We start from the raw sequence: 18863 nt of genomic DNA on the forward strand, positions 1-18863 counted from the left end.
TATATAAGATGACCACCAACTCTGCAGCACAAATGAACTGACCAAGGACCTCGTAGTAAATTAACTCTACTTTGTTTTAAATGTATGTGAATTATTATTTATAGTATAGTATTAAAGTTAAAATACATTTTGTTTAATTTTGAGATAACACTATTTCCTCCTCCAATATTTTCCTGTTACTGTATACTTGGACTTCTTTTGGCAGCTTGACTAAGAAAAACTGTGTAAGGTAAAGTTAAACTTTTTTCATGATTTTCTACTTATTTTCTTATTTGCTATTAAAATTACTACAATGCACTCCATTTGAGATACATTTTTGTTTTATTATAAAAACTAAATTCAAAAAGTCAGCAAAAGTCAAAACGTATCAAATGCACATTTTCATTTAAATGTATATTTAAAGGTCTCATATTATGCAAAACGGACTTGTGAGCTATCCACCATGTTCTAATGTTGTTACCTCCTCAAAAACAGACCTGGGGTTATGTTTTGTTTAATTCACACATGTTTGAGTAACACTTTATTATTAGTCTGTTTACATCTCAAAAGCTCAAAATGCTCTGTTGCTCCTTGTGATGTCATGAAGTGGTAGTTTCCACACCAACAGCTCCTTTTACCTTTAGTTCAGTAGAGATAGCAAACGACGAAGTTCAAATCTGTCAACTGGACAAATCATTGAGGAAGTGAAGACATTCCACTGCTCACCCAAGCCGCTTCTTCAGTTCTCTTCAGAACTGCTATGGATCAGACCTGGACGACTGAGGGTCTACACAGACTTCAGTAGAGATAGTCAATTCCAGAGCTGAAAGTATCAGAATGATTCTAGTTAAGGTGTTTAAAAATACAATGGCACACTTCCTGTATTACCACTTGATGACATCACAAGATTGTTTTCTGTTTGAGGGAAGAACTCAGCCTAAATATGCAGGGTTTATGTGTTAAACATGTGTGAATGAAACAAAACACAATTCCAGGTCTGTTTGTGATGAGGAAACAGCATTAGAAAAGAGATGAGAAAATAGCATAATATGGGCACTTTAATAATTTGCTGTACTGGATTTTTAAATAAATTAATTAATTAATGAAAAAAAAAAATGTTTTTAACATTTTAGAACAAATATTTTAAGTTTGTAAGAATATATATAATTTATTATATATTATATATATTTAATTTGTATTCTGTTAGAATGTCGGTGCTGATCACTGCATCTCGTCTTTGCACTGGTTTGTATTATGGGTCTAACTTTAGTGTCAACTGCCTTCCCTCAACCAGGAATCACCTTCACGTAAGGATTTCCTAATTATTTCAATTTAAATGTCCAAAAGTGTCATGAAGAGTTAGTTTAATCCAATATGTAATGGTTACACATAACTTGCTTTGTAATTTTTGTTTTTAGCAGTGACAGTTCAGATGTATTTAAGCAGGACAGCTGGGATGTCTTCCCCTCAGTCACTCTCTCTGATTGGTTGATCCAAATGATGTCATCGCCCAGTCTGAGAGAAGGACTGATGGTTCTATCGCCAGGGAGACGAGAGGAGAGGTAACTGCAAAGATCATAAGTAATAAGCCACAGAAATTACAATGGCATTCACTATTATTAACCAAAGTTATGCTGGTTTTAACATTTTGACGTTCACTGTCAGTTCAGAGCATAGACTGATTATATACACTCACCTAAAGGATTATTAGGAACACCTGTTCAATTTCTCCTTAATGCAATTATCTAATCAACCAATCACATGGCAGTTGCTTCAATGCATTTAGGGGTGTGGTCCTGGTCAAGACAATCTCCTGAACTCCAAATTGAATGTCAGAATGGGAAAGAAAGGTGATTTAAGCTATTTTGAGCGTGGCCTGGTTGTTGGTGCCAGACGGGCCGGTCTGAGTATTTCACAATCTGCTCAGTTACTGGGATTTTCACGCACAACCATTTCTAGGGTTTACAAAGAATGGTGTGAAAAGGGAAAAACATCCAGTATGTGGCAGTCCTGTGGGCGAAAATGCCTTGTTGATGCTAGAGGTCAGAGGAGAATGGGCTGAGTGATTCAAGCTGATAGAAGAACAACATTGACTGAAATAACCACTCGTTACAACCGAGGAATGCAGCAAAGCATTTGTGAAGCCACAGCACGCACAACCTTGAGGTGGATGGGCTACAACAGCGGAAGACCCCACCGGGTACCACTCATCTCCACTACAAATAGGAAAAAGAGGCTACAATTTGCACAAGCTCACCAAAATTGGACTGTTGAAGACTGAAAAAATGTTGCCTGGTCTGATGAGTCTCGATTTCTGTTGAGACATTCAAATGTTAGAGTCAGAATTTGGCGTAAACAGAATGAGAACATGGATCCATCATGCCTTGTTACCACTGTGCAGGCTGGTGGTGGTGGTGTAATGGTGTGGGGGATGTTTTCTTGGCACACTTTAGGTCCCTTAGTGCCAATTGGGCATTGTTTAAATGCCACGGGCTACCTGAACATTGTTTCTGACCATGTCCATCCCTTCATGACCACCATGTACCCATCCTCTGATGGCTACTTCCAGCAGGATAATGCATCATGTCATAAAGCTTGAATCATTTCAAATTGGTTTCTTGAACATGACAATGAGTTCATTGTACTACAATGGCCCCCACAGTCACCAGATCTCAACCCGATAGAGCATCTTTGGGATGTGGTGGAACGGGAGCTTCGTGCCCTGGATGTGCATCCCACAAATCTCCATCAACTGCAAGATGCTATCCTATCAATATGGGCCAACATTTCTAAAGAATGCTTTCAGCACCTTGTTGAATCAATGCCACGTAGAATTAAGGCAGTTCTGAAGGCGAAAGGGGGTCAAACATCGTATTAGTATGGTGTTCCTAATAATCCTTCAGGTGAGTGTAAATGGACATAGCAAACCTGCTAGCCACCGTGTTACAAATAGGAAGTGAGTGGGCTGTGCTACCAGCTCCATCGACTGGTTCCAATTAATTTTTAGAAAACTGTCATTTCTGTCTCTCTGTAATTGCATTTTTGGTCTTAAAATTTTCACATTAACCACTTCTTTATATGGTCTATGATCACACCATACCTAACACTTGGCTTGAAATTTGGGGAAACACAGATAAACCTAGAACTAATCCAATTAATGTGCTGCATTAATGTGCTGAAGCTGGAGATAACAGTGGCTCAGTTGGTAGAGCATTTGTCCACTGATCTGAAGGTTGGCGGTTTGAGTCACACTCTAGACCTAAATATCTTTGGTTGAGCGGTCAAATCCAGTGTCGGTGTTGTTGTGTCCTTAGGCAAGACACTTAACTCACCTTGCCCCAGTGTCTGCGTCTGGTGTATGAATGTGTGTGTGAATGAGTAAGCGGTTCTTTGAAGTGCTTTGAGTGTCTTGCAGGTGGAAAAACGCTATACAAAAATGTGTGACCATAGGGGTAGGCACAACAAGGTTCAGATTCTGCCTTTGTTGTAACGCTCTTGGTTGTAACGGTCTACTGAATGTTTTATTTAATGGGCATCATACTGACTAACATATGTAGACCACAGACTGTATAAAGAAGTGGACTGAGTGAGTGTGACATCACCCACAGCGTTTGGCTCCAGTAAAATGAAGCTCATTGAGGCTAGCAGTTATAGAGGCCAATTTAAACTTGAATTTCATATTTGGAATTCAGATTGCAAGTACCCGAACAGCTAATCTGGAGCAAAGCTGTTGAAGGTAATGCCCCTTTCCACATCCACCGCTGGTTTAGCAGTTAGCAGATGCTTAGCAAAGATGTCAATGTTGCTAATGCTAGCAGGAGCGACCTCAGGGAAAGAAGGCGTCTGATTTGTCTGTTATAAATTTTTTGTCTGTTATTAATTTTCATATCTTGAGTTATGGACACAATAGTGAAATAAAGAATCATGTACAGCGGATTAATACGAACAGTTTAAGATCAAAATGAATCTGACAGCAGCAATTACAGAGACAGGGGTGACGGTTTTCTAATGTAAAGTGAATTGGAGACGGAGTCGATGGAGCCAGAACCACGCCAATGATCACTCACTATTTGGTTAGTCACAGGTTAGCGACATCCATTTATATATACCGTCTATGATGTAGACTGTACTGAGTTATACATTCATCAAACAAAAACAAATGAAATGATTTCATCATGGGAGCCAATACAAATATTGTTGAATAGTACCATGTGGTTGTCTTCATCAGTGTGGGTCACTCTCTGGCTGGTCTCCTGGAGCTGGGCTGAAGAGGAGTGTAGTGGCCGATGATGCTGCCCTTCAGGGAGAGAACTAAACTCCTCACATCTATGGAGAGGCAAAAGTGGCTCAACTCCTACATGCAAAAGCTCCTGGTCATCAGCTCCTGAACAGACAAGAGTCTGTAAAGAACATACACTGCAAAAATAAATGTTTCTTCTTGGGTTAAAAAGACTGCATTCAGATTTCAAAGATATTTCAACCTTTTTCAGTTACCAGTAAGAGTCACTGTAGCAGGAATGTTTTGTTGCATAATTTGTAATAATGTTACTTTACTCAGTGTACCTTTGAAGCTAAATATAAAATCGGTTCATCAAGATGCTAGAATAAATAAAGAACTAAACTTGGCTAAAGTGGCTCATGGGACTGAAGGTTTCTTGAAACCAGGTTAGAAATTTCCTAACATAAGATGGACTAAGAACCTAAGTAATTAAAGACAGTAAAAGAAAATTTCAAATCTGTAAACTGGACAAAGGTTTTAGGAGTGAAGACATTTCACTGCTCATTCAAGACACTTCTTTTACTGCTGGACACTGCCTTATATCTATCTAAAGGTAGGATCCATCTATCTATCTCAGTTGACAAATTTGAATTTTTCTTGGATCATACCTGGATGACTGAGGGATTACAGACATAATTGAAGGCAGATTTTCACTTTTGCAGTGCACAATACAGTTACAATATTTACAGAAAAAAAAAAAAACGGCATTTAATCATTGTTTGCTTTATTAGTATCAGTTAGCAAAATAAAGCAGGTGTAAATGAGATATTGTACACAAAGAGCAACAGAAAAAAGTCTATAAGTGACATAGGGGACCCTTTATTATATTAATAATACATTATAATATCACCTTGTCCATATTTCGATTGATTCAAGGGCATTTCAGCTAGCCCCTATCCCCACCCACTGTTCTTTTCTGTTCTGTTCTTACTTCTCATTATTTTGTATGTTTTATTTGTTGACTTTTATGTGAAGCAATTTGGTCAGCTGAAGTTGTTTTAAATATGCCATTTAAATACACTTGAATATAGTTTATAGCTGTTTGACTTGACAGGTGTAATATGTGTTCTTTAAAGTGGGATTAGCACCAATCCCTCCAGCCCCTCCAACATCTCCTCCAGCTTTTCCCTGCTCTCTCGCCTCCGTCTGTCTCTCTCCATCACCAGCTCCACCTCTCTCTGTGCCAGGAGCTCTATGGCCTCTGCAGCACACACCTCCAGAAGGGAAACAGGACTAGGTTTAGGATCAAGTTTAGTCCCAGGTTTAAGGAGTTTGGGTCTGTAAACGGGGAGTAGTGAGGGCTCAGGGTGGAGAAGGAGAGACGGGTCGACTCCACCCTCTGCTCCATCAATCACATGGTGCTTAGTATCCACTCTGCTTGGTCCTGCCTACAACATATAAGAAGATGAGAAGAGAAAGTTATTAGTGTTTTTGACCTGATAGTGTGAACTGATTTTCTTCTTTCTTCTGTTATCTTTAAATTTTACAGTATAAAGATGAGACTGTGAGAGTTTAATGTAGCAAAAGAAAAATATAAAATCTGTCAACTGATCAAGAAACGTTGTAGGAGTGAAGACATTTGGCTGCTCATCCAAGCCACTTCTTCAGTTCTGGTCAGATTGATGTTGGACACTGCCTTATATCTGTCTGAAGGCAGGGCTAACTACACTGAAACTTAAAGATGTTTGGTTGTGGAACCATATCCTATCTCCCGGATTTTCAACCTGTAAGATTGACAGACGGATTAACAAATCAAAGAAATACATGGTCTGGTCAGGTCAAAACACACAGCTTATGTGTAAAAAAACAAGAAATTGAAGGACGTAAAACGTCATTGCTCATAATATTAGAGATTACATTCAAGGAGGTTTAGGACTTGCACGCAACACTGCTCAAACACACTCCATTCTTGCCCTATCGCATAGCAAAGAACGTACTGTGAAAATAGATTGTGTAGCATGGTCTCTTAGATTAAGCTGTTACAGATAATGCTGAGATAAATCAACAGGATAAGTGATGAGCAACAACTTCAAAATTAGGTCACACAGGTCACACCAGCGAGGACGGGAGGAAGAAGAAGAAGATGTCCACACCCAGCTACTGAATATTCATGATTTATGTTTAAATGTGGCACACAGGGTAAGGCACTCAGATCAACATGGGAGCGCCCCTGAGATCTCCGTGCACGTACTAGGGACAGCATTGTGCCGGACTTGTATTAGATTGGATGTATTAGGGAATAAACCTTGTGTGAGTCTACTCTCTGGTCTCCAGTGATTCTTCTGATTGGATAAAAGGAACATGCTTACAAAATTCAGACTGTAGGTCTCAAATCTGCATCTGCCATAATAACCACTCACCAAGATAACCACTCTGCCACAGTAACACAGGAGTCAAACTGACGACCTCCTTACTGAGAGGAGGAGACAGGACCTTATGATTTTTCGCACCCAGGAATTGAAACCAAAACCTTCTGATTATGAAAGAACATACATGATTCCTAGTGATTATAAAGAAAACTCTAAATCAAAAAGACTTCATTTATCCCCAAGATGAAATTCAGATTGTATGCCTCTTCAAATCTTTATCTGCCATAAACCTCGTTATTGTACAGTCTTATGGCAGTCGGGAAGAAGAAGTTGTTGTGACGTTCTGTCCTGCAGCTCACTGATCTCAGACTCAAACTGTCTGCTCTCTATTGTTCAAAAGCTGAAATCAGGGGACGGTCCATGTTGTTCAGTGTAGCATCCATCCTATTGAGTGTTCGCTGCTCCACTACCCAGAGTCTCTAAACTACTTCTTATAGTTGAACCAGCCCTCTTTAATAGTTTTTCTAGTCTCTTAAAATCTCTTTTTCTGAGACTGCTCCCCCAACAGACTGTAGCATAAGACAAACTTTCTGTGTAATCAACAAGCAAAGCCCTAAACTATATTAAGCTGCGGTCAAAACAAGTTCTACATTTTGTTCTGAATATTAGACTATTCAAGAGGAGACGTATTTCGCATTTGAGAGACATGTGACACAAATTAGTGGCTGTGATCAGGCCTGTCACAATAATTACCATATTGATTTCCTGTGCAATAAATGATAGATGGAACAACACTTTTCAAGGGTCAATATTTAGCTTGCGGACATTTTCTTTGAGTAGTGGGGACGTGTGTGATTTTTCTGTGCTATGGTTAGATATGAGCTGAATAACTTTGACTCCTTATAGACACAAACTAACTACTGAAGTGTTTCATTCTGCTGTTTAGCTATTGCAGTTTATGTTTATATATTATACGTTACATATTAAATCAATTTAGCTAGCTGTGTTGGCTCATTCCAAAACTGCAGGAGGCTGCATCGCCAGAAAACTAGGCATGGGACAATATATATAGTATCATCGCCAAAATAAGTGTGATTACCGATTAAATCACAATAATGATTAAAGTTGCAGACAGTTTAAAAATGTTATGGATATGAATAATTATAACTTTAATATTATGAACACGTTCAATGTTTAAACAGCTTTTATAGTATTGTACTTTGTTATCTGTGAAAATGATTGTGAAAACGCTACGATTTAGCAGACAATATTATGGATAAGCAGGGCTGTCGACTGAAATTTGGGGTCCTGGGGCAATTCCAGTTCTGGGCCCCTAAGACCCTGGGTCCCGGGACAACAGACCCCTTTGTCCTCCCCTGTCAACTCCCCGTGGATAAGTCATTTTTTTCTGCATATTCTGATGACATAATGGCGATTATCTCAATGATATAAAATATCCCACGAACAATTATTGTGTAGCCTTTTTATCACAATAAACCATATTATTGTTTATCGTCCCATCCCTACAGGAGACTAATCATTTAAAACTTCTGAGTAAACAGAGTGGTGCACCTGCGGTTGAGGGAGTCTCTGAAGGATCCCCTCTAGTTTTTCCAAGCCTCGGTTTCCATGGAGACAAACTGCATTCTGCTTAGGTGCTTGGATGCATTTTCTGGCATCAAGATCTGCCTGATGACAGTCCATCACGCTGTCCTAAAAATACACACAAATAGTACTGTTATTATCGTAAACTGAGTAACTAATCACCATGTGTGTGTTTGTGGCTCACCATCCAAATCCAGAAAATACTCTCCACCTGTTTCCACTTTAAATATGCCTCCAGCAGATCACACAGCTCCTGCAGACAGGCACAATCCTATAGACACATGGCACAGGAATATGAAAAGAACACATTAGTTTCAATTGGATAGATTTTTAAAATGCATAGAGCCTGATTTTTTCCCATGTATTTGAGGAAAATGTCTTGCCCATGTTTTTAACACAGTAAAAATCTGGTGCAGTGTATTTAAATAAATACATACAACAAAACTGTAAAAGTGGGTACATTTACTAGGTTTGTTACGATAATAACTATATCGACTATTAGTTCAGTATATTAAACCTTGAACCATATTTTTTGGAGTCAATATTTATGTGTGTGCATTTTCGGCTATTTTTTGGCTATATGATAAGATTTAAGCCATAGAAGGTTAATTTAATAACTTCTACGACTCATTACAGATGCAAACTAACGACTAAAGTGTTTCATTCTGTGTTTATTTATTGCAACTCATGTTTTTAAAAATATTGTAGATTTAGAATAGTTTTTGTGGTTTAAATCTGCTCTTGAGTTGTTGTGTCAGTGTTGTGCTATTGTGTTATCTTTTATCATCTATGTGCTATGTACATTTATTCAACAGTACATCAAACTTCAAAATCTGTTATTGTGACAGGTCTAACATTTGCATGGCCAGTAAAAATCACACAACCCAAAGTAGAATAAATTTTCAAATTAATCTTGCCCTTGTCAAAATGTGTCAGTAACAATCAGACAGGTTTCAGATTACTCACACAGATATAACTGTTTACATGTCATGTCAATTATATATGAACTCCAGAATTCCCATAATGATCAGATTTTGGTGTGTAAACAATTTGGGTTTCGAAGATCAAAATCAAACATACAAAAACAGCTGTACCTTTGTTATTAGTGCAGACCCTTCATCAGAGGACACAGTGTTTACATGTGAGGGTAGGTCCATATTCAAAACCTAAAAAAAATGTCACATTTATTACCAACAGTTATGTGGTCTACAAATGTATTCTATACAAATAACTGTCTCCCTCTAGTGGTAGTATGTCTCAGGGCCGTTTTGTGTTGAATTTTAACTTATTTTAATTAATTAATTATGTTAGTCCTGTCTTAAAGTTAGGTTTGTTCTAGTCCAGACCAAGCTCAGAACTAAAGCTTAGCCCTGGTTTAGACCTGGTTTTGTCTAGACTTTTTGTTGACGTTGCTAAACAAACAGTTGCATATAAAGAGATACAACAAAGAAGATAGGACAAACTATAAAAACAGTATTTTTAATAGAGTGAATAAATGCATGGTTATATATATGTAGCCAAAGTATTTTCAGATTGTATTAACACATTACAGGTAAGGTGGGTGATGTGTCTTGCCCAATGACACAACCGCACAAAAGATAGAAAACAGAATATATTAAGTTAATCTGCATACAATACATAAGTGAATGGAGCACAGCAGTGTAAGGTATTTTCTAGCAGTGCAGCCATACTCCAAACTGGTATCTTGATTTACTCATGCTAAGGTAAATACCATGTGCCTAATTGTGGATATGGAATTCATGGGGGATCACCAGGACGTTATAGAGACCAGCGTGGGGGCTTACAAGGATGTGTGGACAAGAAGATACCACCAAAGTTCTGGTCTTGTGATTAAAGCCACTTCTTATCTGTAGCTCCCTAAGGAATGTATGTATGACCCCCACTTTGAGAGGGTCAAAAACACTCCCCTCGTTCAACTTTCAAGGTTTCTTAATGTATAACACCATGCTGATAAGAAGAAGACCTGCCTCATAAACACATACATTGGGAGACCCTATAAAAGCTGTCAACATGTATATCTCAAGACTCTCTTCCTAACCTTTCCTGAGAGTCCGTTGCTTCATTGTTCACTTTGTCTGTGTAGAACTTATTAAACCCTTCTGACTTTATGCTTCAGTCTCTTGGTCCTCTTTGACACTTTCACCAGAAACGAACAATTCTTACAGCAGTAATTTTTATATGTATTTTATGTAATGCTCAGCAGTTACTGTGGTGACATGATGCACACATTAGCAAACACAGGCTGATACATTTTTAGATTACCTGAAAACACAAAACACAAAATTAATTTAACCAACCAATTTTCAGGAGCCTGTGATTAATCTGAGAGTTCATGGTCCTGTTTATGAGTTTAATTTTCAACAAAAAGGTGAGCAAGACTAACTGAAAAACTGTTGGCTAATGCTAGCTAGTTTGTGACTCTGAGACACTTGTTCAAGAGTGCAAAATCCTCTCACCTGTTGTAGTTCCAACTAAGTCAACTCTTTCTGGTCAGATTGTGTTAAAATTAAACAGATTAAACTCTAAAAGAGCATCAGACAGAGCGGAGCCTACAGCTAGCATCACACCCCCAGTGAATTGATGACATCAGCTGCAAAGTGTCAATAGCCAGAATAAACTATATATTTTCTCTACACACCTTCACTAGAGTAGTGATTACCAATTTTATTATAATAATATATATATATATATATATATATATATATATATATATATATATATATATAATAGCACATTCATGCAGGTGGGTCAAGTGTTTTTCTCAAAGGCACAAAAACAGCAGGAGCAGTGGTTTTCTCACCTTATGAAGAAGACGTGCACGCTCCTCCTGCATGGACAGAAGTATCCGGCCCTTGTGTCTGAGTGAACCCAGACTCCACTGAAGCCTCCGCAGAGAGTTTGAGTCTAACTGGAGATCACTGGAATCTACAGAGCTCTCCTTCAAACAAAACAACAAATCAGGATTCTATCTACACTCTTCTTACTCTTTGAAGTTAATTATATTGTGATTATTTATGTTTTGATTTGTATTGTCATTTAAATGTTTTTCTTGTTTCGTAAAGCACTTTGAGTTACTTTAGATGAATTTTGTTCTACAAATACATTTAAAGTAGTCTAGACACTGTCTCTATAAATGCATGGAAGAAGAAAGATTTAATGAAATATCATTAAAAGGCCTCAGCTACAACAAGTCAATTGCAAAAATTGCAAAACTCTGCCCACTATTGCAAAGAAATTATACACACAATAAACACAGAACCACCAATATAGTAGTTATCATGACAAGCCTAAGTGTACAACTGAAAGTAAATTGTACCAAGTATTACAAGTGGAATCATATATCCACTACATTTGTCATGACTGTACCAAGTTCACTGGTGTGGATGTGAGCAGCGTTTTGTCCAGTTCTTCCACTCTCTGTGACAAAATTTTCTCCAGGGCTCCTTTGGCCATCAGCCATCCCAGAGCAAGAAGGAGGTCTCTACTGGAGCACGCACACGCACCTCGCTCTGCTCCTCTGGGCTCTCGGTACATCCAGTCTGCATAGTACCCAGTCTGCCACAGTCCTGCAGCCACCAGCTTCCATCGCTCTGCACAAGGATAGAACATAACATAGGAGAAGTGATTTAGAGGTGGGTAATGGCTTGCAGAATGATCAAAACAAATGGTACTGTTGCCATAGCGATTGACAATTTAAAACTATATATTATTATAATTTTTTTTTATTGTTTTTTTTTTTATGTTAAACTGCACTGTTCCTCTGCTTACTTATTCAGGCAGTGACATTTAATTGAACCATGTTGCATGATTTATTACCTTTACGTTTTTGGTTGATGGAAACAGTTCTTCATTCATAAATGTTCGGAAACTAAACAAAAAAAATGTTTGATATGTGTTTTGCATTCACAGTTTTGATCTCCTAGACCAGTTTGAAAGGAAGTCTAACTATTGTAAAAAAAAAAAAAAAAAGAAAGAAAAAAAAAAAGAAAAAAAAAAAAAAGAAAACCAAAGAAAAAACAAAAACAAAACACCGCTTATACAAGAGAAAGACGGCTTTCTGACCTGTCTTTTGGTATCTTTGGCTGACTGCGAGTGAAACAGGATCTGTTTTCTCAAGGATATTGGACAAAAGCTCCCAAAGGTGCTCTTCCTGTAAACAGAGAATCCTGATTAGATCATTAGATTATTATCTGTCAATAAATTCATTATACTCACTAAGCAGATTCATTAAGATTGATAATGGCAAAATACATCAATGTGAATCCAAAATGCCTGTAATTCTTAACAATTACAGATGGGGAAAATAATGAGTGAGTGCTTTTGCTCCACGTTTTGAAGGACAGAACATGGTTTAATGTGCTACCTGTTAGCATTGTAGCAATAGAGTTAAGTTATAATTGTTGACATATGACTTACCACATCGGGTCCACCGCCAAACTTGGCTCTTCTGAAGGTTTCAGGAGCGGGAACAGAGCCGAGTGCAGCCGCGGACAGCAGATTACACAGCGCCACAATCACCTGTTTCACTTCTACACTTGCACACGCTTTACTTTTCTGCATTATTCAAAACTAATTAAACTAGATTTAACGCCGAGTACTTAAAACAGAAGGCACGAAGACACGTATGTTGACGTACAGTTGGAGAAATAAGTCATAGGATCACTTTTACGAGGAGAAAACTGTTGGTATTTCGCGGTACAAACTAACTTCCTGGTTCTAGGTTCGTTTCTATAGCAACAGTCGTAAAAGACGTCGCTATTGGCCAATCAAAATTTTCTATAAAATGGCCTTTGACCAATCAAAAAGGTGATTCAAAATAAACTACTAATCTCTCTCTCTCTCTTTTAATGAATTATGAATATTAAAACATATATAAATTTAAAAAAAAAGTAAACATTTTCCAATTATTTAACAAATGCAGTTTCACGTGTTGATAGTAGTTAGATAACAGCACATTAAATACTACCTATTTTATTGTGGGTAATAAAAAAACAAAAAAAACAATTGACAATTGACAATTTATTTAAAACATAAAAAAACAAACCTGAACAAACAATTTCAATTACATGCTACATTCATTAACCCAAATCTTAAGTCTTTAGGTATGGGATGGGAGAAATGTAGAATCTCCCACCAAAGTGTATAAAGTACAGTACAGAATACAACACTAAATCATTCACAGATGGACAAACAGATTACACAGAAATGCAGAGAGTAAACCTTTGTACAAATGTGCCAAAAGAAATTCAGTATTTGGCAGAGGAAGAGATTTTTTTAGGCATCAAGGCCCCTTTTTTATCACAAAATAATGCTACAATTTGCTTATTAAATTAAGGTACGTTTGAGGTACTCCCTGAGAAATTTTAAGGAGACCAGTTTGCTTTGGTAATTAGAACCGAAGAAAACAGAAGTGTACAATTTCTGTTTATAAAATTGTTCTTCTGGATACTGTGCCTGAAAATGTCCAATAATGTTACTTTAACACTTGGTCCTATGGTAACTATGTGCTTTTTGGAATAATAAAAACACATTTGTAAAACTTTAATTAACAGGTAAAAGGACTAAAATGTCCTTGATAGCTTAGAACGGTTTTAACATGACCAACTGCATCATGAACTGTGCTTAAACAGTAAGAAGTAAACAGTAGTTCTTGGCTGTTCGCAAGATATTTTGAAATCTTACATGATTTGCTTATAATGGTAATTTTAAAAAAAACCATACAATATAAAAACATGGACAAACTGAGTTCTTCAGCTCTCGGCTTCTCCGTCATCAACCTCTTGCTTGATCAATGGTGTTCCTACACAAAAATACAAGATTATAAATATATAAATAACCAACTAAGATCATTACACAAACTAGAACTATACTGACTCCCCATCAACCGTTGAATCAATTTTAAAGTTGCTTTAATAACTTTTAAAGCGCTTAATAACATCTGCCTCTATTACATTACTGACCTTTCTCCGTGTGTATGTTCCTGGTCACTCACTTTGTTCTTCAGACCAGACCCTTCCCATTGTAACCCTCCCTCTCGACTTCACACTATAGGGGACCTTCTCTATCGGATACGGAATTTCTTACCTGAGGAACTAAGAATGACTGACTCTGTGGGCACGTTCGAATCTAACTTAAAAACATTTGTACATTGGCACAGTTATTTTTAATCTGTATCACTGTTTTAATCTGTGCTTTCTGCTTTTTATCTGTATGTAAAGCACTTTGTAACTCTTAAGAAAAGGATGATGACGACGACAATAATGATAATAATCTGCTGCCCACACTTTAAAAGTACACTAACCCTAATCCTAAACCTTTATAATTTTGGAGGGTGCTGTTGTCGCCATGGAGATGTTATTTTGCATGGAATGCTACATTAAAAACTTATTTATTTGTCTCCATGGAGACAACCTAAGTAATGCCAGATCAAGAATTTCTAATAATAAAAACACCTGTCATTGAATAAATGTATGATAGATATTTTTATGTCATTTGGGGGAACATTCCAGGTGGCTGATCACTCACCTGCCCACCAGGAAAGTTACACAGTACACCTTTAATTCTGATCATTTGCTTAGATACATAGGTTATAAAATAGGGTGTAATATAGGGTATAATATAGGGTATATTATATTGTTTAATATAGGCTATAATACAGGGTATAATACTATCTAGATAAGATTATCTAGAATGAAAGTTGCCTAAGGATTTCACCCATTTTCTTCCTCGACTATTGCCACACTTTAAATCTGATTAGTAAATAAATACACTCATATCAGAAATAGTATCTTATTACCATCCAGTTTCTTTAAGTTGGGGAGTTTCTTCGATGCCTCCTCCATCCAGTTTCCTTCAGATGAGTGCTTTTCTTCCAGAGGGTTACCCACAAAAACCAGGTCCACAAGACATGGCAGTTCAGCTAACCGCACAAACTCAACTGCAAAATACAAAGAAAAAGAAAAAATACTCAAATCAATAAGAATATTACAACAATAAAATGCCCGGTTTTAAGCGACACCGCCATTTTGTAGAGAGATCATAGTAAACTAATGAGGATATTACAGCTATTACACAAATTCTGATACTGTGTTAGATATATTCACTAGTAGTTAAGAAGTTTACACACAGCTTTTAATTCACTTTGTAAAACTGCTTTGACTTATGTTAATTCTATGAAGATGCTGTAAAAAATGTTGACAATGATGTAACATTTATTACGTCTGGACCAAATCTGTATAATCCTGAGAAAAATGTCCACATCTCCGACATGTTAGTGCCGTATGTACCATCTCACAATCTGAGGACTTCAGGGATCGGCCTCCTGCTGGAGCAGAGTCAGGACTAAACCAGGACTAAACCAAGGGCTAAACCAGGGGAATCAGCGTTTCAGTTTTATGCAGCTAAAACTTGGAAAAGTCTTCTTGAAGATGTGAGACAGGTCTCTACTTTGAGAATGCTTAAATCCAGGCTCCAAACGTTTCTGTTTAGCTGTGCATATGACTGAAAGGGTTTTATTCTGCCTCTTCTTTTAATATCAATGTTATGATGATTATTTATGTTTTGATGTAAGTTTCTCTGTCGGTTTCTGTTCTGCTGTATGAAGAACAGGTACAGAGGCTCGGGAATCGTTCTGTAGATTTTTATTGTACAGTCGGTTTAAAGGCAGCGTACAGCAAAATTCAAAGCAGAATCAAATGCCTAAAAAGTCTATGCAGAGTCTAACAAACTGAGATTACACTAGTGTTTTAAATCCTCCCAGAGTGGGTGTCACGCATCCTGTATGAAAGAAGTTATTATGAAGAAGTGCGGAATGTGACCTTGGCCAAAATGTAAAGTTATGTCTGAGTTTTCTGTGATTACAAGAAAAGATAGTTATATGGGAAACAGAACATTTTATAAGCAATGTACCACATTTATACATTGTTCACAGCTTCTATTATGATTTTAATGTATTTCTTATTCTGTAAATCACTGTTATGAAGGTACTACTTGCAGTGTTTCACATAGACTTGGTTAAGATAATTTGAATAATTTAATCTCATTCAATATGTGGAGTATATGTCACTTACTGCCTATATATTTATATTTAGGCAGTGTAGTCTCTTATCAGTTTATGATAATACAATGACTGGCAAAGTCTAATTGTGTTATGCTAATGTAATTCAGGTTTTTTTTATACTATGAAGGGTCATCAGAGTCTGCCTGTATTAATTAACACTGACATAACCAGTACAGGAATAGTGGTTCTTTTTGCCATCTAAAAACAACCTAAAACAGATACTTAAAAATCTAACTTACAATCTAATCTAACTTACATCAAACTTACCCCATTCTTTGACCAGGTTGTTGGACATGTACAAGACTTTCAAGTTCTTCATGCTATGCACTCCTTTTAGTTTCTCAATTAAGTTATAAGAAATCCACAGCTCCTCCAGTGTGTCGCCAACAGCCTCCTGCACTCACACAAATAGGGGCACGTCTGATTCATCACATATTGTGGCATCTCTCACTGTAATTTTCTGTAGGTCCTGTTTTATATGCAACTCACCAGTCCACTTAGTACTTTAATGTTATTTCGCCCTAGTGACAATATCTTTAAATTCTCTGCAACAGAAACAAAACAGATTGTCAGCAATGGCATAACTCATAAATGTGTTGTATTTACAAATAACTTTTAGTGATCAAAACTCACTTAGACCATTTAGATTTGTGATCTTCTCAATGCAGTTTGTGGACAGTGAGAGCTTCCTGTAGGAGGCAAACATGTACAAATACTTTACCATATCCATCTTACAATTAGATATGATAAATGTCACAGTGACATGTAGTAATTCAAGATAAGAGAAGAAGTAGTAGTGGTAGTAGCAATAGCAGTAGTAGCAGTAACAGCAGCAGTCATGCAGGACAAGAAAAAAACATTTTTCATTCTGAAAGTTTGTTTACACATTATTTTTTGGGGGGTCTCTGCTTTTCTCAAACAAAAAGATATAACTTATGACAGGAAGTGCATATTTACTTGACATAGTTCCAATGTTATTACCTAACAGCTTAGGCAGTCTTACCCAAGGAATTATTTTGGCCACACAAATAATTGTATTGTATCAGCTCCATAAAACATACAACTTCACTTATACTGTATATATTAAACATAACTAAATAAAAGGTTAAAGTGTCCTAGTCTACCTACATACAGTTATAGCAGAAATCTCTGAAAAACACTGGCAAAGAGTAAATTGAGTACAAATGAGCCATTGTTCTTAATAACAGACTAGCCAATTTGTGTGTCTTTTTCTGTTTTCATTTTTTGCAGGACATACTCGCAGCTGCTGAGCATGGAGAGAGAGGCGTCCATTTTCTCTATGGGGGGCACTTGACCATAAAGCTTCACTGCTTTGGCTTCATTTGCTTTTTCTCCTGTTTTTTCCTCCTAAAACAAAATCACACACCAAACATTGGTATTTATTACATTATTATAGAAAATCAAGCAGTTTCTTGCATGCATCACTCACCCATTTGGTCAGAGCCTCTCGTACAGTTGTTGCTTTTGCCTGGGAACAGCAAATGATTCAAATATTATATAAACAAGCAAGTCAGAAACACTTGTATAATGTATATACTGTACAATGTCCTATCTAACGTTATTGCATTGAAATGATCTAAACTGAATGAAAAGTGCTGTCCAAAACACGTATGAAGCATGCTTTTTCTTTGCAAAATAGCTGAATGCATATAACGGTTGTGGCAGACAGACAACCATAGAACAAGCATGAAGCAACCGAGCTAGCTAATTAAAGTTACTTAGCCATTGTTAGCTGCCAGCGACACCCAAATAGCTTAAAGTTACAGCTAGAAACCCAGGTTAGGGATAACCATCGGCGCATAATCATTATTTTAAGATTATCTGCTAAAAATGATTGATAAATGTCCCAGTAAACGTTCACCATGTTGTGTGTGGACGTCCTCGCGCTGTTGCTATGGCACTGACAGGCACAGTGAAGCGCATGCGTAGTGAGTACGTGAGGTGACCCAGTTTAAAACGCATTAGAAATTATTTTATACTAATTAGCTTTGTTTTATGGGATTTAGGCCTTGACTGCTGCAGGAAATTGCTATTGCTTGTACTGTTGAATGAATACAGAATAAGTTATAAGGTCATTTTGTTTTTGTTCCTTCTCCTTATAAGCTAGTCCTGCATTTTATGGGTTTATTTATACAATGATTACACAATAAACCATGAAAATATGCTATAGCCTGAAAACTTGTCGTCCCTGGACAGCTTGATTTTACACAAACAGGACAATCTAAATAGCATAGTTTATCAGGAATTATCTAGCAAGCGATTAGGATTGTATAATTTGTGACAAGTGACAAAATACATGCATTTCTTTATAATACTTCTTAACTCTACATCACCTTCATAGATTCAGGGGGCAGATGAGGATCCAAAACGTTTAGCTGCATATTGCCCTCTAGTGACAAGCTGAAGAAAATGCAGCACTGCAATTTTATGTGTGTTTCTAATCGTGTTTTTGGTATAAACCGCTCATTTAGTAAGGGACATATATTTTACGTCATAGAGCAATGTTTGTTTTTTTTGGTTTTTTTTAAACAAATGAAAATCTACCATTCCCGAGACAAGACTATTAATCGTTGCCATTTAACACAAACAG

General features: G+C 37.0%; 2 protein-coding genes across 2 annotated transcripts; both read right to left on the reverse strand.

Moving 5' to 3' along the window:
* Positions 1–5056: 5056 nt before the first annotated feature.
* tedc1 (tubulin epsilon and delta complex 1) lies at positions 5057–12917 on the reverse strand. The gene is made up of 8 exons (XM_055231113.1): positions 12610–12917; positions 12256–12343; positions 11560–11783; positions 10994–11131; positions 9267–9338; positions 8357–8443; positions 8140–8280; positions 5057–5646 (listed from the first exon to the last, which is right to left on the reverse strand). Exons 1-8 carry the CDS (start codon positions 12751–12753, stop codon positions 5329–5331), a joined length of 1212 nt encoding a protein of 403 aa, XP_055087088.1. The 5' UTR covers positions 12754–12917; the 3' UTR covers positions 5057–5328.
* Positions 12918–13199: 282 nt separating this feature from the next.
* dnal1 (dynein, axonemal, light chain 1) lies at positions 13200–18163 on the reverse strand. The gene is made up of 8 exons (XM_033988630.2): positions 18135–18163; positions 17703–17741; positions 17511–17620; positions 16886–16941; positions 16742–16797; positions 16520–16646; positions 14990–15130; positions 13200–13993 (listed from the first exon to the last, which is right to left on the reverse strand). The coding sequence occupies exons 1-8, from the start codon at positions 18135–18137 to the stop codon at positions 13944–13946; spliced, it is 582 nt and encodes a 193-aa protein (XP_033844521.2). The 5' UTR covers positions 18138–18163; the 3' UTR covers positions 13200–13943.
* Between the last annotated feature and the right edge of the window lie 700 nt (positions 18164–18863).

This window comes from Periophthalmus magnuspinnatus, chromosome 22, assembly GCF_009829125.3.
Source record: "Periophthalmus magnuspinnatus isolate fPerMag1 chromosome 22, fPerMag1.2.pri, whole genome shotgun sequence".
NCBI classification, from domain to species: Eukaryota; Metazoa; Chordata; class Actinopteri; order Gobiiformes; family Gobiidae; genus Periophthalmus; species Periophthalmus magnuspinnatus.